Source organism: Rhizomucor pusillus (genome assembly GCF_041956525.1).
Source record: "Rhizomucor pusillus strain CBS 183.67 unplaced genomic scaffold VTP01scaffold_1, whole genome shotgun sequence".
Classification (NCBI taxonomy): Eukaryota; Fungi; Mucoromycota; class Mucoromycetes; order Mucorales; family Lichtheimiaceae; genus Rhizomucor; species Rhizomucor pusillus.
In genome coordinates, this window is record NW_027192143.1 from 410,939 (window position 1) to 425,283 (window position 14,345).

Consider the following 14,345-nt stretch of genomic DNA (forward strand, 5'->3'; position numbering starts at 1 on the left):
CAAAGCAAGAAAAAAGCTTACATCCTCCTTGACTCTTCCTGCTCCAGTTACTCTTTCCCCTTCTATTCTATCTTTTTCGTTTCTTTTCTTCTAACAGCATATAACAATGGCACACGTAAGGGGACAGATGAACTAGTCGTGGCATTGCAAGTTCGCTGACATGCTGCTGTCAAAGAGATTAGGTGGTCGTAGAAAGAACGTAAAGAAGGGTTTCCAGTTCACGTTGATGGTGGTTGGTACGTTGGTATACCTTAATCCTGGGAAGTTGATCGATTGCTAAAGATAAATCGCATACACTAGGCGCCTCGGGCACGGGACGCACTACCTTTGTAAACACCTTGTGCAACTCCAATGTGCTCGCTAAAAAGGTCTGCGACAACCCCGAAGAAGCTCACAATGAGGAAGGAATCACCATCAAACCAGTTTCAGTTGGTATGCGTTCATTTGTGCATAATATATGCTCACATACATTTTATTTCTCACTATTGGTATTTACTAGAGCTGGATGAAGATGGCGTCAGGTACGAATACTTGAAAGGAGTATATCAAGGGGTTTAAAGGGACCATTCCTCAAACATCGTATAGAATCTCCCTGACTATAGTCGACACACCTGGCTTTGGTGACAATATTGACAACGAGCGCTGGTAAGTTTACGCCTGAGCTGCGCATTTGGAAATTTTCTGTATCTTACATTTTGTTCTGCTTCAAGTTTTCAAGAAATCGTCGGATATCTAGAGAGACAATATGACGATATTCTAGCTGAAGAATCCCGTATTAAGCGTAATCCTCGTTTCCGAGATAACCGCGTTCATGCTCTTTTGTACTTCATTTCTCCCACGGGTCATGCGTAAGTACGAGCTGTTGCAGACTTCTGCGATTGTAACTCTAACCAAATTATACGGCATAGTCTGCGAGAGATCGACATTGAACTTATGCGACGCCTCAGTCCACGTGTCAATGTCATTCCTGTCGTCGGCCGTGCCGATTCGCTCACACCTCAGGAACTCAAAGATTTCAAACGACGTGTAAGCGAATTTAAAAAAACAAGGCCTTTATTGATAAGCTTGTCTGGAAACTAACTATCTATTTCTTTACAGATAATGGAAGATGTCGAGCACTACAATATCCCTATTTATAATTTCCCCTACGATGTCGAAGAAGATGACGAAGACACCATCGAAGAAAACAGCGAATTGAGGGCACTGTTGCCGTTTGCCATTATCGGAAGCGACGAAGAGATCAACGTCGGTGGTCGCATCGTCCGCGGTCGCCAATACCCTTGGGGTGCAGTTGAAGGTATGCAAAGTATTATTTGTAGGGCGCTAGTAGGCATGAATGATTTAATACTCCTCAAGTGGACAACCCTCAGCATTCGGATTTTGCACGCCTACGATCGGCTCTGTTAAGGTATTCCATTTTCTATTGTTTAAAGCCGATCAAGTGCATCGTTTGCTAACAGTAAAGTACTTCAGTTCGCATCTACAAGATTTGAAGGAGATTACACACGACTTTTTGTACGAGAACTACCGCACCGAGAAACTCAGTCGCACTGTTAGTGGCGGTGATGCCGAGTAAGTACTAAGCTTGTGTATGACTCACCGTTGCATCGACCCTGATTCGCTACTTTTCCCTTTCCTTCTGCTTCCAAACATTCACAGAGATGCTGCTCTCAACGCAGAAGACATGGCTAGCCAAAGCGTTCGTTTGAAGGAAGAACAGCTTAGAAAAGAAGAAGAAAAGGCAAGTATACTCGCTAGCTGTGTTTCCAGCCAACCTGTCGTGTACTGACTCCGCCGTGCAGCTCCGCGAAATAGAACTCAAGGTGCAACGCGAGATCCAGGAGAAGAGAGCAGAGCTGTTGAGCAAAGAAGAGGCTTTGCGCGGTCTAGAGACCCGGTTGGCACAGGCTCAAATCGCTGATGCTTAAGTGGTATCGTTATCTAATATTATCTGTTAATAATGCTTTCTGGTTTTTTCCACGTAATACGGGACATCTTCTAAATACCTACATCTGTTTTACGTTACCTGAGTGGATAGCTAGAGTGAAGTACGGCTGCGTTAGAAAACTGAAACAAAGAAGGCTGCTGTCCTTTGGCTATCAATGCTTTGATTTAGATATCTAGTGGATCTCAACGGATCAAGTATTCTCATACATGAATCGATGAAGTCTTAAGTGCTTCTTTTATTTTTATTAACTGTATGTTGCTTTGTCTCTTTCTATTCTTCTTTCGCTAGGCCTTTTTTGAGGAACATTTCGGGATCCAGTACACAGATCCATGCACCCGCGGGTTGGACCGGACTTTGCTTGATTTCCAACACTTACCTGCTGCTTGGACTGAACAAAAAAAAATTGGTTTCTTCCTCCTCCCTGCGTCATGGCTGCACCAGAGTTTATAAATCCGTTGCGAAAATTCAAGTTAGTCTTTCTTGGAGAACAGAGCGGTTTGTAATGTACACGACGCTGCTGCGATGCTATTCCTCATGTCGTATATACATATATAAAGTGGGCAAAACCTCTCTGATCACGCGGTTCATGTATGACACCTTTGACAACACTTATCAGGCAAGCAACAATAGTCTTGGATCAATGTAGTGCAAATTAAGTAATACTTGCGACTATGGTTTAAAACAGGCAACTATTGGTATCGACTTTTTGTCGAAGACCATGTATTTGGAGGATAGAACTGTTCGGTTACAGCTGTGGGACACTGCAGGACAAGTAAGTTTGCCCCGACAGGAAACAAACGTCGAATGTCTCTGACTAGGTTGTTTAGGAAAGATTCCGAAGTTTGATCCCAAGCTATATACGAGACTCATCAGTTGCCGTTGTTGTATACGATATCAGCAGTATGTATTACCGTCGATTGCGGGACGCCCAATGCCCTGTCTAATGTACTCCTGAAATGCAGGTCGTACGTCGTTCTTAAATACTGAGAAATGGATTGAAGATGTTCGAGCCGAGCGTGGCAACGAGGTCATCATCGTTCTCGTTGGCAACAAGACAGATTTGAATGATAAACGGTATGCTGTTGGAAACCAGAATATTACAAGCTGAACTGGGCTAATGATCTTTGGTTTACAGACAAGTGACTATTGAAGAAGGCGAGAAGAAGGCAAAAGACTACAACGTCATGTTTATCGAAACAAGTGCCAAAGCTGGACACAATGTATGGATCATGTGTGATATGATGAAAATAAATAGCAGCATGTCGCTGACATCACATGGCGTGATAGGTCAAAACATTGTTCAGGCGCATCGCACAGGCGTTACCGGGAATGGATAATACAAATGGTGATGCTGGAAAGGAACAAAGTAAGTACACCACAGCCCACGATCCTGTTGATCGATTGCAAACTTAAAGGAAATTTTTTAATCCGTCGCATCAGTGCAAAAAGTAGACCTCCATTCTTCCGAGGCAACAGATTCCAGCGGATGTGCTTGCTAGGTTCCACATTGACTAGACGTTATATACCCACCTTTATTACTTGATCTCTCTCCATTCGATCAGCTCTTTGAAATTATCACGATTAGCATGTTTCGCTCTTCTTTTCTTCTTTATTCTGGATGATCATTTTTTGATAAAATACATTGCGCCATGGTGTATCTGCGTTGGGATGCGATCACGGTTCTACAGCGAACAGATTAAATGTTGGGACCCATCTGGGTTTCGGAGTCAAGTGGTCCGTTCTCACAAGATCATCGTTGAAGGGGAAAGCTGGATCCGCATGACCAGCCAGCACGTTAATCTAGTACAAAATGCCATGCTCACGCTGCATGAAATATATGATCGATCAAAAGCTATACTTATATATATTCTGTATGTATTGTTCACAAAAGAAAACAAAAAGAAGACAAAAAAGGGGAAAAGAAAACACCATCGAGCTTTTGGAGAATCATGGTATTTGCAGTGAGCAACGAGACGGTTACTTTGGATCCTCAATATGCAGATTTCCAAACTGTTGCTGAAACTGGAAAGATCCGACTCGCTCGTGACGAACAGGATGTTCTTTGTCTGATGCGTTTATTGCTGAGGCTCCCGCTGCTGTTCCTGCTGCATTCAATTCGTCCTCCGGGATCTTTTCCCCGCGGTTTGCTGCTTCAATCAATTGTTCTAGTTTCTGCATCCGTTCCTTGTACTGGGAAACCTGTTCTTGCATTTCCCTGATATAGTCTACTGATAGCTTGAGGATCGTGCCCTTGTTGATCGCCTTTGCATTTCCGCCTGCTCCTCCCGCAGCAGCTTGACTGTTTACCGACATGACATTGGAAGTTGTAGGTGCTTTCTCCAGGAGATGCTCCGGCAGCAAAGTTGATAGTTCTATATCAAGTACAATCAGTTTGCATAATCGCTACTACGCGTGAAAACCCGTCACGTCCTCACCATAAATCCGTTCGTTGATATTATCACGCCGACGCCGCTCGACCGCATTGTGTGATTCGCGTCGCCGACGCCGCTTCTCGAACATTTCCTGGAAACTAAAAAGCAGACACACACACATATGGTTGGCAAACTGTAAACTTCATCGTACGTAAAAGGAAGGAACAATGTCTCTCACTTTCTCTGCTGCGCTTCTTCGTCCTCTGCTGAAGCAATGTTATCCAAATGACTCGTAGAGGTGGATGGTGATACCATATGGTTAAAGATAGGTGACTGCCCGAAGGACGATCCTGTAGAGTCCACGCTTGTGCCAAACCAATTTTGAGCGTTCGGGTCAGCAAAGCGACCTCCGGAGGCTGCGGCAGCTGCTGCCGCCATGGTCGCAGCGTTTGGAGGACTCATCGCCGCTCCAAAGCTACCAGTTCTTTGGTGGTAATGATAGTTGCTGAATCTGTTCCTGGAGACAGGCACGGCTCCCACAGTTGTATGCGGGGTCAGGCCGGTATGTGCGAACTGTTCTGATTCGAAGAACTCTTGTTGGGTTGGTGAGTACATTGAACACGTTAGAGATGTACAAAGTTCGCGTGTGAATATATATGAAAGGTAAACTGTGAAAAAGAGAGAGGATGAAAGCAAGTGGAAGAAAAATGGAAAGAGAGAAAAAGAAGCTAGCTTTTGGGGCAGGAAAGAGCACTTAAACACCTGACTCGTTGGCGTGAGCAGAGTTTCCGGGATTTCAATTCTGCAGAAGCTGCATTACGTCTGTAACCGAAAGTCGAGATACCTGGCGCAGGAATCCACTCGGGATCTCGTTAGGAGGAGTGTTCAGCTGCAGCTTGCTATCCATGGATGACAGTTCAAGCGTGTCATAGTTTTCTTTGATGACATCTATGCAAGTTTTCAGTTAACTATATATCGCTCTTGCATATCCTGCCCTGCAACTCACCCATTACTTTCTCAGGAGTCAAAAACTTTGCTCGGTGCGCTGTTTGGTATTCTTCTAGAGCTGGATTGAAATGATTACAAACAAGCTTGATGTTGTTGAAATCAGATATCGCCGGAAGCGATGATCTATCAAGGGACGGCCTTTTCACTACCGCACTGTTTCTTGCCACTGGTTCCGCGTGATTCGCAATTTTTTGTGAGCGTGGCATTTCTGCATACAAAGATCTGTCGTGACTTTACCATACTGCGCTAGTGCCATAAAATCGCTCGTGGATCGAATAATTTCGTAAAATAGAGTGTCGTAACTGGCTGTATCGTGGAGAAAATGCTCGCCATGCGCCAGACAGATATTAATGACAGAAACGTACTAGATGGAATTCACATTAGATACAGCTCATTGATGCTTAGGTAAAGTAACAATGCACGAGCTTACTGAAGAGATAAATGGGGCAAAATCTTCACTGAATTGAAATTCTTCCAGGTGACCCACTATAAAGTGGAGTAACGAGGTCAGTGCTACCCACATTTCGGACCAGTGGTATTCCAAGCGAATACTGCGATCTTTCAAACGTTGCAATATTTGCTGGATAGTAATAAATACAAGTCTATTGCGAACTACAGTGTGAGTTTTATCAGGTGGTCCATATATGTATAGCTTGTTGGTTTACCTATAGCTACTCAAATCGAGTTTCTTGCGCATATTAAATTTGACAAAGGTGAGGAGGACATCGAGAGATACACAAAACAGCGATCTTGGCTTTTTCTCATGCGGCAGCGAGTTTGGACGCTAATCGGATCATGTCAGCACTTGGGTATCGCGGGAATATGCCCCTTCTTCTCTTTTCTACCTGACGGCAAAGTCGCACCGCAGCTTGGGTTTCTTCTTTTATCATGTGGCCCACAATGGCGTTATTTTCGGAAAAGCATTGCAAAATAAGCAAAGTCAACCGCGAGTAAATAAAGGCACGTTGATGGCGATTGTGCTGGAAGAGATAAGAGCTGAATGAAAGAACATTCGGAATAAGGTGAGAAAATTGTAATAGGATAGTCATCACGAAATGAGTGTTCGAGCTCATCAGGTCGTAGAATCCCAGTAAAAGCGACGCAGAAGCCGGTGGACTAAGTGAAAAGCAAATATAATGAGAGATACCGTTTAGATATAGATTTCCGCGTATAAAAATAACGCCTTACTTACAGGTGTGCTACGGATTCTGGTTTATCTAGATCGATCGCATTGGTTTTCGCAGGTCCACCAGAAAACCAACTTGACATGTACGTAGCCATTGATTGTGTAATACTCTCTTGGTCGTCTTTGAGTTTGATGTATTCGCTGTTCATTTATCGGTTAGCTAAATCTACTCCATGTGCTCCGTCTCGGTTACTAGATATATCCTATCTTTACCTTGTCATTCCTGGAAAGAGCTCAATGTAGAACCCAGCTATTCTCTAAAGCAAAGCGATGAGAAGCATATCAATAATCCAAAATGTCAGCAACTGCTCACCTCCAGTACCGATTTTTCTCTACAACGTGACAATTTCGTCGTGTATGCATTCCTGACCTCGAACCTGTTGTAGTTGGACAGCATCGTCCAAAGCATAAGGCAAAGTTCTAACTGCTGCTTCGTCGTCTTTTCATCAGCGACTACTCTGACAAGTGTATCCGAGATATCGTTGTGTAAAAAGTATCTAGAGTAATTACATTTTTTAAGCAAGAGCAAAGAACAAGCATGCAAGCATTTTTCTTTTTTACCCATTAAACTGATTTTGATTAACATTATCTGCGCCCGCGGATACTGTTAATGCAAGCTTCAATGCGTCCGAACGTGTCTCTGAACGGAGCATCATGGTGGCCAGCGCCTGCACAAGAGCGCTAAAGATAGTGTTCGCTTTTTCAATGCCTGCAAGCAACTGAATAAGGTTAAAATGGCTGAGCCGTTTCTTGAGATATAACTGGCGCATTAAGCAAGTCATGATTTGCATTGCATGCTGTTGCCGAATATTGCTTTCGCTGGTCTCCTCAAGATACCCGAGACATGTCGTGAATAGAAGACTGATGTTATGACTGACTTTGACCAACGCCTCCTCGGGCATGCCCTGAATCAACCCTGCAATGCTGCCAACATTGACAGGTAACATCAGGTACGCGTCCCAAAATGTCTCGGGGTCTCCTTTGAACGGCTCACCACCCTAGAATACGGTCATTCAGAAGAGCAGTACATGAAGAATTGGAATAGATTACAGTTACTTGGAAGAGAGATTCGGTGATTTCGACAAACTTCTCTTTCAACGGCGGTCGTTGCTGCATCACTCGAGGTATAGACTTTGCAATTCGAATATCAAAGGCGGGATATGTTGGAGAAAAAAAAAGCAAGAATTATCATTAGAGCTTTCGGTTTTATTCAATTACTTGTATGGTGCATTTACAAGGGAATGTGTGCTGTAGCTTGCATCAGTCGATAGCCATTGAATTTATACATTTAGCATGCACGTTACCTGTGAGGAGATGTAGTCAAATCTAGTTCTTTTAGAAGCTTATTCACGTCTTTCCGCAAAATTCTGGAGGATGATGACCTGCGGCTCAAGTTTCCAACGCTTCCATTTGAATGCCCTGAAACCTGCTGCAATGAATTATTGCTCGCACTGTTACTGCTATTGTTTTCAGATTGAAGCTGGCCAGCTGGACATTTATGCATGTTCACTTAGTATTATATAACTTCAGTTACTTCGCATTTGACTTACCCAACGCTTCTTTGAGCATCTCTACTTTGATAGATTCTCTCCGTTCAGGACGCTGTATACGTCTGAAAGTTAGAATACAAAGTAATCACCGGAAAGCAATGTCAGAATCTGATTTTACCTCAACTTGCTCGATCTCGCTCGTCGGTCTAATTAACTTTGGTTTATGATCAGCTTCAGGCCAAGCTGGTATCTTCGGCGCTTCTTCAAAACTCCCTAACATTGATCATGAATCAAAGTAATCCATGTCCTTAAACTATTGGATATACTTACGGAATGCTTCTGAGCCCCATTCGACATAGAGCTTCTTTTCCAATTCTAATCCATGTGTATCGTCCTTGTCACGAAGCTTTGCATCTTCCGATAATGCTTCTACGACTTGATGTCTGTCTATAAAATCTCGTATCGAATGGTCACCGTCCTCCTCCAGTTCAGCGTTGGATTTTGTCACCAGTAAATCTGTGAATTCGATCGTCGTCCAATCTCCTTTGTCCCTGCGCTCCTTTTCGATTTTCTCGGCGTACTCTGTAAGTCGAGAGACGGCATAGTATTCGCCAATCATATGGATCCATCGCACCATCGCAGCACCCAAAGCACGTCGCTGTGCAGGAGTTCGAACCGATCCTGACTTTATCAAGTCCTGCAATTTAAAAACTAGCGGTACAGCTTTGACAGTTGCATCCACAGTGAAGCGTCGAGTCATGCTGCAAAGTAATGCATAGATAGAGCAGATATCGTCAGCATTCAAATCTGGTCGCTGTACCCACTCGATCATAGCATGATGTAGGGTGTTAGCAAATAATACATCAGCGTGCTGTTGTAAAAGATGCTGTGGAAGTAGTTAGAATAACATCATTTTCTCATCAGCTGTTATTTAGGTATACCTTTGGGAATGGTCTAGAAATTATGTATAAAGTGGTGAGCATTAGATTTCACAAAGGTTACTCCAAAACTTACATGGAATTGGATTCTTTGCTTGGTGCTGTGATATCCAAGTAACGAACTAATGTCCTTGCAAAATGAAATCGCGTGCCTTTTCGAAATTATTATATCAGTCCTATCAATATTTAAATCATAAAGGATAATGATAGGCAACATACATGCTCTTTTATCTGTCAACAAAGCAATCGCTGGTGTCCAACTAACTGGAGCGACGTACGCGCCAACCCTGTCACCTTGCTGCTCTATGGATGACTTCTCCGAATCCGTGAATTCGTCCAATGCGGAAACGATTTGCTCCAAGCATTTCAAAGTGACTCGGCGATACTTTCCAATGGGTATTCCTTCTACCTGATCCAAAGTAGTATTCGGTCTGAGCTTTGCAACGAGATATCCAATCATGTCATTCATCTGGTTTTGATAGTAGATCTGAGAAGCTAGACCGCCAATACTGTGAATAATGCCTTCGTGAATAGCCTGTGCATAAATTGACTCCGTAGGTGCAGTAGTCGTTTCTCCATTGATATTAAGGGCGGGAGGTAAAGTCTTTATGAGAAGACTGAACAGCGTATTGAGGACTTCCAGCACGGAGATACCGACAAGAGGTGCTCTAGGAGCATTCAAGATACTGCTGAGGACAGATATAAGTGAAGCGTGTTTCTCTATCGCATAGCTTCCGTCGTTTTTGGCTTCAGGAATATCCATCTGTTGCAATATTTCAGACACCAGCAAATATCGATATTGTGCCTAAACTATATGTAAATAACGGCTAATACAATGCCATCTTCTTCAGCTGGATTTGGTACCTGCAGAGAATCGCGCACAACATTGATAATCGATACTACTTTTTCCGGTGGCCACCATTGCTGTCGTTTATCTAAAAACCTGTAGAAAAAGTCAATGCTATCAACAGTAATTTAAATGATATTAGCCGTATCTTACTCTAAGAGCAGAGAGAGCGCGACGCGCACACCGACACCGTTGGATTTGCTGAACAATACGTTGGTGGACTGCACCGCCATTGCATCGATTAGACTCTGTTCGAGCTTCTCTCTATTGTCCAGCACAGATTGACGGATATCAATTGGCGTCTCACTGATTTAAAAGATCGTTCTATCAGCTGCCGGTGCCGCATTGAATGCATCAATAAGTTTGCAATCTTACTCGTGATGTATATCTTCGGCTGCCCTCTTTGCTGTGATTAATGTCTCGAACAGTGCCTGTAAAATGATTTCAAATTGCGTTCTATAGTCTGACCCATGTACTGAAGACGATGTCACTTGGGACTGCAACGCGCGATGTCCAATGTAACGCATCCTAAACAGGAAGAGGATTTGTCACGTAATGTTTCAAAGGCACTGCAATGTATTTATTGTTTGTTACTCACTCCAAAGTTGTCTGCTCATCCGCTTGGCAATAAGTACTGAAGGTTGCAAACTTGCGTAGCAAAGATTCAAAATCTCCCGTGAAATCAGAGTCCATACCCAAAGTGGAGCCATCGTGATAGCTACAAAATACGTAGAACTGGCAAATTGTAAGAATAAAAATATCCTGTTATCGCCAAGTCATTAAACATACTGTTCCACAGGCTTTATCCAGCAGCGAAGTGTCTCTGGTATCTAGTATCATATTCAGGATGCGTACAACGTATTTGGAGAATAAATTTAGGTCGTGGTTGCATGACTGTATAAGCTCTTTGACGATCTCTAACGAGACTTCGTTGTTGCTAAAATTCGGAAAAAATGGTATAGGTTGGTCTCCTAGATATGCGTGTGTTTGTGATTGTATAATCATTACTGCTTTCGACCCTTTGCAATGTCCCGTTGTACTTTGCGCTGCAAGAAACTGCCGACTTTGGTAAGCTTTACAGGACGTGAGCTAGCGTAGAAAGTCAAGTAGCTAAGCTCTGACGATCGGGGACCTTTCTCGCCGTCTCTGGCTGGGTAGCAGCTCTCGATGAGCTTGGCATGCTTTGCATAATGTTTACATGAGAAGCAACCAGTCATGGGTATACGTTCTGAGGAGGTGGGGTTGACAAGTCGAGGAAAGGAAAGCGGCAAGCTGGGTTCCCCTGTCGCTTTCAAACAGGTTTAAAATGATATTAAAACTGAAGCACGAGCCAGGAATACCAAAAGAGATGAATGAATCCCTGACATGGTGCTTCCTTGTGCAACATTTCCCATATGATCGACATACAAAGACTGCACTTCCGGGAAAGCCGACAATGTGCTGCCCCTTCACTCGACAGAAATTCCTTCCAGCGGTCCTGCGGGGCAATGAAGAATAATATGCATAACTACAGGGGAGTCAGCCATCCACAGTAAAGATCACTAAGCTCTTCGTAGCTACTTGATCCATTTTATTGATACAATAATCATCCATGGCATAAGATTATCTCAAACATTAGGACCATAAGCCCACTGTAGCAGACCCTGTCGCTGCTTTGGTCTGCATGATAGATCACCAGGTTCACAGTGCTTCTGGACTTGCCCTCGGTGTCTCGCGTACGATTTCCATCGACTGATCTGTTTGGCATCATAATCTGTTCGTCGTCCCATATAGTATCGACAATACCATTGGAACCATCCCCGAGGGTCATCGCCTATAATCCAGCCATTTTCTCTCCATGTCTGCAGGGACTGTCTGCTTTTGACTTTGAGATAGTTGAGCTCTGGATCGGCGATTCTATCACGATGCCTCTTGTATTCGAACCATTCCTTGGGAAATTCTTCCTCGCAATCATTGAGATATTTGCCTTCAAATATTCCCATCTTTAGCATTTGCGGTGGTGTCAAGTCAGGGTTGAAACCATTTTGGTGGAAATCGTCTGCCTCTTCACCGATAGGTTTGACAAGTTTATATCTGTAACCATGCTGCATTTTATCGTTGACAATCATTTCGTCTCCAACGTTCGGCATCTTGGTATTATAGATAATTACATATGTACGAAGAGATTGGAAGAGAATCGCGGCAAGATATTCACTTCCAACGAAGGTTATGTGCAAGAGGATTTGACCTCCGAATGCATTGAAAGGGTTTTCTCTCGATCGGCAAGGATGGGAGGATCGATCGTAATAAGCATACAGGATAGACTGCAACGATCTATGATATTTGTACCGATTTGCTGTATCATCTATTTCTGAGCAGGGAACACATGCATCTCTGAAAACGAATTTTCATGCATGCGCATTACAAATTAATCGCGTCAGGCATCCACCATCAATTTTTACGTATCTCTTTCCCTTTCGTATCACATTGACAGATATGGAAGAAGACACAACACAAGCTAGAAAACGACTTTTGATCGTAGGAGGCGGTGCGGCAGGACTCCTCACCGCTATGAAAGCTGGACCAGCGCAAGATGAGCTTGGCTTGGAAATAACTCTTATCGACTGCAAAGTACATATGCACTGTGTTGATTGGTTTTCGCTCAATAGTAACAACAATGACATAAATGTATTTAGGACTTTTTTGAATATACGCCAGCCTTAATTTCAGTCTTGTACGAAAAAGAGGACGAACAATTCGAGCAGCACTTTCGACAAGTGACCACGGAGTACAAGAGCTTTCTGACAAAATACGGTGTGAAATTCGTTCTCGGCATTGTCGAACGAATAGCACATGATCGCGGTATGAATACAGCAGCTTGGGAAAGCATATTTTGCGAAGATTCTAAATGGCTCTCTTACAGTGATACTGAGTCAAGACGGTGGAGAAATACGCTTTGATATGGCGGTCATATGCAGCGGATCATCTTATCACGACCCTTGGAAAATTTCATGCGAAAATGGCACCATCACATGGCTCGACAGATTACACTACCTACGTTCTCAACGCGACCAGTACAAGTCATCAAAAAGTATCCTCTGTATTGGCGGAGGACCAGTAGCAGTTGAAGTAGCAGCAGAAATTGCATATCGTGCACCATCGAAGGATATCACCCTTGTCAATGCCTCCGATGTGGTGTTGGAAGGAACGCCAGGAAAAATGAGCCACGGCGCACAGAATGTTTTGAAGAATCTGAACACGCTAAGATTGATATCAGGTGAACGCGCAGAACCCAAAGGTGATAACGGCAAGGGCAGTCCGGTCTATGTTACAGACAAGACGCAAACGACTGTTACGGGTGATTTGGCGTACTTGTGCACTGGGATTAAACCCAATACGTGGTTTTGTCCTGATGAATGGCTCGATGAAAAGCGGCAAATTCAAGTAGATAATTGCTTTCGAGTGGAGGCTGTTCCAGGAGGCCACATTTTTGCTTTGGGTGATGCAAACAATATCAAGGAACCAAATCTCTTCTTCACTGCACACATGCAAGCTGTCCATTTTGTCAAAAATCTGCACAGAAAATGTCAAACGCCAGTTCCATATCACGGATCCCAACTCTCCATGGTTATTTCACTCGGTCCATCCTACGCTGTTGGATCAATATCTGGTTTCAGTTTGACTGGATGGCCATTGACAACAAAAAAGGGCAGTAAAATCGCCTCGCTGATCAAGCATATTATCGAGCGCATAACCATGGATGACTTCCACAGTAAAATTTTGGTAAACGATATATTGTATTATATGCATGAAAACAATCATCTTCCACAGAGAGCATTGCGATCCTTAACCCTGGCGACGTCTCAAAAACTGGCAATCGATTGATGATATTTACACGAGCTGTCCCATTCCAAGCAGACATTTATACGAAGCTGTTCAATTATATCAGTTAATAACGATTCTAATCCCATGCCTGATATTTTACTTGCCGGAAGTTATCGCTTTGGATATAGTAGTTATTTGCTTGGTTCTCGTCAGGCATCAAAATAAATGTCTGCGAGAACGTTTTCTTTCCAGGACTGTCTCCATATTTAACGCTTCCAGTGACGTTAATCAATATTCCACAGGTTCCTTGAGCATTCATAGTCGCTTTTGCACTTGTCAGCTACAATTCAACCATGATATCCGTTGCAACTCTGCTGACCTGCTATCGGTTGGCAATCGTAAACGTCGACCTCGTGTTGTGATATCGGTAATTGGCTCAAAAATTCTGAAAACTGCATCGCACCAGAGAATGCATTTCCTTTGGAAAGCGAGCAACGGTTGAGATCAGTGACGAAAATCTCTGTGGTTACAGATCTACTTACCATTCCACAGAATGGCCGAGTTTTCTCTGTACAAGTTACCAAGCGCCTGTAACAAAATTGATCAGTGCACGTAGATCGAGATCGTAATCGTTCACGGCTTACGCTTCGTTGAGTGTCATAGTTCTGATAGAAAATTTGTACAAATTGCTCGGTGCTCCTTTCTGCAACGGTGACGACGTCCATTTGTCCGGTAGGATTCTGCCAAAACTA

The 14,345-nt window shown here is 43.5% G+C and overlaps 8 protein-coding genes across 8 annotated transcripts; 3 read left to right on the forward strand and 5 right to left on the reverse strand.

Annotated features, from left to right (window-relative positions):
* Window positions 1-106: 106 nt before the first annotated feature.
* On the forward strand, window positions 107-1,928 carry VTP01DRAFT_183 (uncharacterized protein; the record flags this gene model as incomplete). The annotated part of the gene is made up of 12 exons (XM_069380223.1): window positions 107-115; window positions 176-236; window positions 301-432; window positions 500-521; window positions 586-645; window positions 711-848; window positions 909-1,026; window positions 1,099-1,297; window positions 1,357-1,408; window positions 1,474-1,572; window positions 1,660-1,741; window positions 1,803-1,928. 12 exons carry the CDS (start codon window positions 107-109, stop codon window positions 1,926-1,928), a joined length of 1,098 nt encoding a protein of 365 aa, XP_069244603.1.
* A 448-nt stretch (window positions 1,929-2,376) lies between these two features.
* On the forward strand, window positions 2,377-3,447 carry VTP01DRAFT_184 (uncharacterized protein; the record flags this gene model as incomplete). Its single annotated transcript, XM_069380234.1, has 8 exons — window positions 2,377-2,443; window positions 2,506-2,564; window positions 2,634-2,720; window positions 2,776-2,848; window positions 2,911-3,022; window positions 3,084-3,168; window positions 3,236-3,314; window positions 3,389-3,447. 8 exons carry the CDS (start codon window positions 2,377-2,379, stop codon window positions 3,445-3,447), a joined length of 621 nt encoding a protein of 206 aa, XP_069244604.1.
* Window positions 3,448-3,925: 478 nt separating this feature from the next.
* VTP01DRAFT_185 (uncharacterized protein) lies at window positions 3,926-4,935 on the reverse strand (the record flags this gene model as incomplete). Its single annotated transcript, XM_069380245.1, has 3 exons — window positions 3,926-4,320; window positions 4,384-4,478; window positions 4,559-4,935. 3 exons carry the CDS (start codon window positions 4,933-4,935, stop codon window positions 3,926-3,928), a joined length of 867 nt encoding a protein of 288 aa, XP_069244605.1.
* Window positions 4,936-5,116: 181 nt separating this feature from the next.
* Window positions 5,117-7,630, reverse strand: VTP01DRAFT_186 (uncharacterized protein; the record flags this gene model as incomplete). Its single annotated transcript, XM_069380256.1, has 11 exons — window positions 5,117-5,268; window positions 5,327-5,494; window positions 5,566-5,692; window positions 5,759-5,930; window positions 5,994-6,112; window positions 6,174-6,444; window positions 6,521-6,655; window positions 6,728-6,771; window positions 6,828-7,011; window positions 7,076-7,512; window positions 7,571-7,630. The coding sequence occupies 11 exons, from the start codon at window positions 7,628-7,630 to the stop codon at window positions 5,117-5,119; spliced, it is 1,869 nt and encodes a 622-aa protein (XP_069244606.1).
* A 98-nt stretch (window positions 7,631-7,728) lies between these two features.
* On the reverse strand, window positions 7,729-11,006 carry VTP01DRAFT_187 (uncharacterized protein; the record flags this gene model as incomplete). Its single annotated transcript, XM_069380267.1, has 14 exons — window positions 7,729-7,762; window positions 7,819-8,002; window positions 8,065-8,116; window positions 8,183-8,277; window positions 8,335-8,890; window positions 8,946-8,958; window positions 9,019-9,094; window positions 9,162-9,747; window positions 9,807-9,885; window positions 9,943-10,095; window positions 10,165-10,317; window positions 10,388-10,524; window positions 10,579-10,726; window positions 10,798-11,006. 14 exons carry the CDS (start codon window positions 11,004-11,006, stop codon window positions 7,729-7,731), a joined length of 2,475 nt encoding a protein of 824 aa, XP_069244607.1.
* Window positions 11,007-11,396: 390 nt separating this feature from the next.
* Window positions 11,397-11,918, reverse strand: VTP01DRAFT_188 (uncharacterized protein; the record flags this gene model as incomplete). Its single annotated transcript, XM_069380278.1, has 1 exon — window positions 11,397-11,918. One exon carries the CDS (start codon window positions 11,916-11,918, stop codon window positions 11,397-11,399), a length of 522 nt encoding a protein of 173 aa, XP_069244608.1.
* Window positions 11,919-12,264: 346 nt separating this feature from the next.
* On the forward strand, window positions 12,265-13,653 carry VTP01DRAFT_189 (uncharacterized protein; the record flags this gene model as incomplete). Its single annotated transcript, XM_069380289.1, has 3 exons — window positions 12,265-12,399; window positions 12,465-12,630; window positions 12,692-13,653. 3 exons carry the CDS (start codon window positions 12,265-12,267, stop codon window positions 13,651-13,653), a joined length of 1,263 nt encoding a protein of 420 aa, XP_069244609.1.
* A 37-nt stretch (window positions 13,654-13,690) lies between these two features.
* On the reverse strand, window positions 13,691-14,318 carry VTP01DRAFT_190 (uncharacterized protein; the record flags this gene model as incomplete). The annotated part of the gene is made up of 5 exons (XM_069380301.1): window positions 13,691-13,700; window positions 13,758-13,917; window positions 13,973-14,071; window positions 14,136-14,181; window positions 14,238-14,318. 5 exons carry the CDS (start codon window positions 14,316-14,318, stop codon window positions 13,691-13,693), a joined length of 396 nt encoding a protein of 131 aa, XP_069244610.1.
* Window positions 14,319-14,345: the final 27 nt, after the last annotated feature.